This window comes from Propithecus coquereli, unplaced genomic scaffold, assembly GCF_000956105.1.
Source record: "Propithecus coquereli isolate 6110/MARCELLA unplaced genomic scaffold, Pcoq_1.0 Scaffold32, whole genome shotgun sequence".
Classification (NCBI taxonomy): Eukaryota; Metazoa; Chordata; class Mammalia; order Primates; family Indriidae; genus Propithecus; species Propithecus coquereli.
Genome location: NW_012148841.1, coordinates 16,813 through 18,137, shown reverse-complemented (window position 1 = coordinate 18,137; position 1,325 = coordinate 16,813). Strand labels below are relative to the sequence as shown.

Genomic DNA, 1,325 nt, shown 5'->3' with positions numbered 1-1,325 from the left:
CTCGGTAACTCATCTTCAATATGAACATACATTATTGTATACAGTGAGTCTTGCAGATTCTACTGTGGTCAGGAGAGCAGATATATTTTTACATTAAATGGTCTCCAATAGTTCTATTTTCCCTCCATTTCTCTGAATTATCAATTAATTCTCAGTATTTCTAATCAGACGCTTTATTATACATATTTATCTGTCCAGGACGGAGGAAATGGCATTATTCACAAATAGTCTCTATTGATGACATTGTTTTTTCTCTGTGTCCAGAAGCCTTTTATTTCTTCTGCTGACTTTGCTACCTTCTTCCAAATGACAGAGAAAGAAATAGCTGAGCTCTACCGTCAATGGAAAATTGTAATATTTAAAGATAAACATTTTAAATGCTACACTTCAAGAAATACCTTTTCAGAAAGGATGCTAGCCATAAATAAGTCAGGACAAGTCTCTAAAACGTTAATATGAGAGGACATCAGAAATTTTCTTACATTGTTATTTATACTGTTTATACACAAGAACATTTTGGTTACTGCTTATAATTAGAATTATATTTTATTAAAGCATTTTTTAATTTTTACTATTTATAAACAGTTCCTTAATAATCTTAACAAATACCAATGTATTAAATGGATATACAAAAATTAGTCAAAACGGTTTATTTGTTTAAAACATAGCCAAAATATTTCCTTGAATTAAGATTTTTACCGAAATAGAGTATGCTTATCTCATATGACTGCTGCTTTAACTGATGAATTAACATTATATTAAATGTCTCCTCTCGATACTTTATTTGTAATAGTAGATAATAAAAATAGGAAGATAAACTATTAGAAAAAGGTATTTACATAAAGAATTGGATTTCTTAGTCTTTCTTCCAATTAGAAAAGTATTAATACTTACAGGACATATCCTAGCAATCATGGAATGAATCTGTTTTGTGCTCCTGTTATTGTCAGTCAGTTTTTCTTTGAAGAAGAAGTACACCTTAGCATCATTTGGATCAGTACCATCTGGGATGACATGTGCATCTATAAACATAGGTTCTGAAAAAGAATATAAAGACTATCTATATTCATGATGAAAATCCATCTGCTGTTCATCCACATAGACCACAGGCACATGCCTCCCCCATCTCTGATATAAAAGAACAATTCAGTGCTCACAGGCAAAATTTCTAAAAGCAGTAATTGTATTCACTCAACATACCACAGTTGGAATGTCTAGTACCACAAAGTATAGCTATAATATATATAATAGCTTAAACTATTTTTCTTTGTCTGGAATACATTCTAGATATGCAGTAAATGCAAAAATTCTTTGTGTACTGATGA

At 30.4% G+C, this 1,325-nt stretch overlaps 1 protein-coding gene across 1 annotated transcript in view; it reads right to left on the bottom strand.

Moving 5' to 3' along the window:
• The window catches only part of SEMA3C (sema domain, immunoglobulin domain (Ig), short basic domain, secreted, (semaphorin) 3C), a gene marked incomplete at its 5' end in the record, with an annotated part of 81,340 nt that extends 80,303 nt beyond the window's left edge, over positions 1–1,037 (bottom strand). Inside the window, one exon of the mRNA XM_012650288.1 lies at positions 895–1,037. Coding sequence (XP_012505742.1) covers positions 895–1,037 — 143 coding nt within the window. The remainder of the gene's footprint in view (positions 1–894) is intronic.
• Positions 1,038–1,325: the final 288 nt, after the last annotated feature.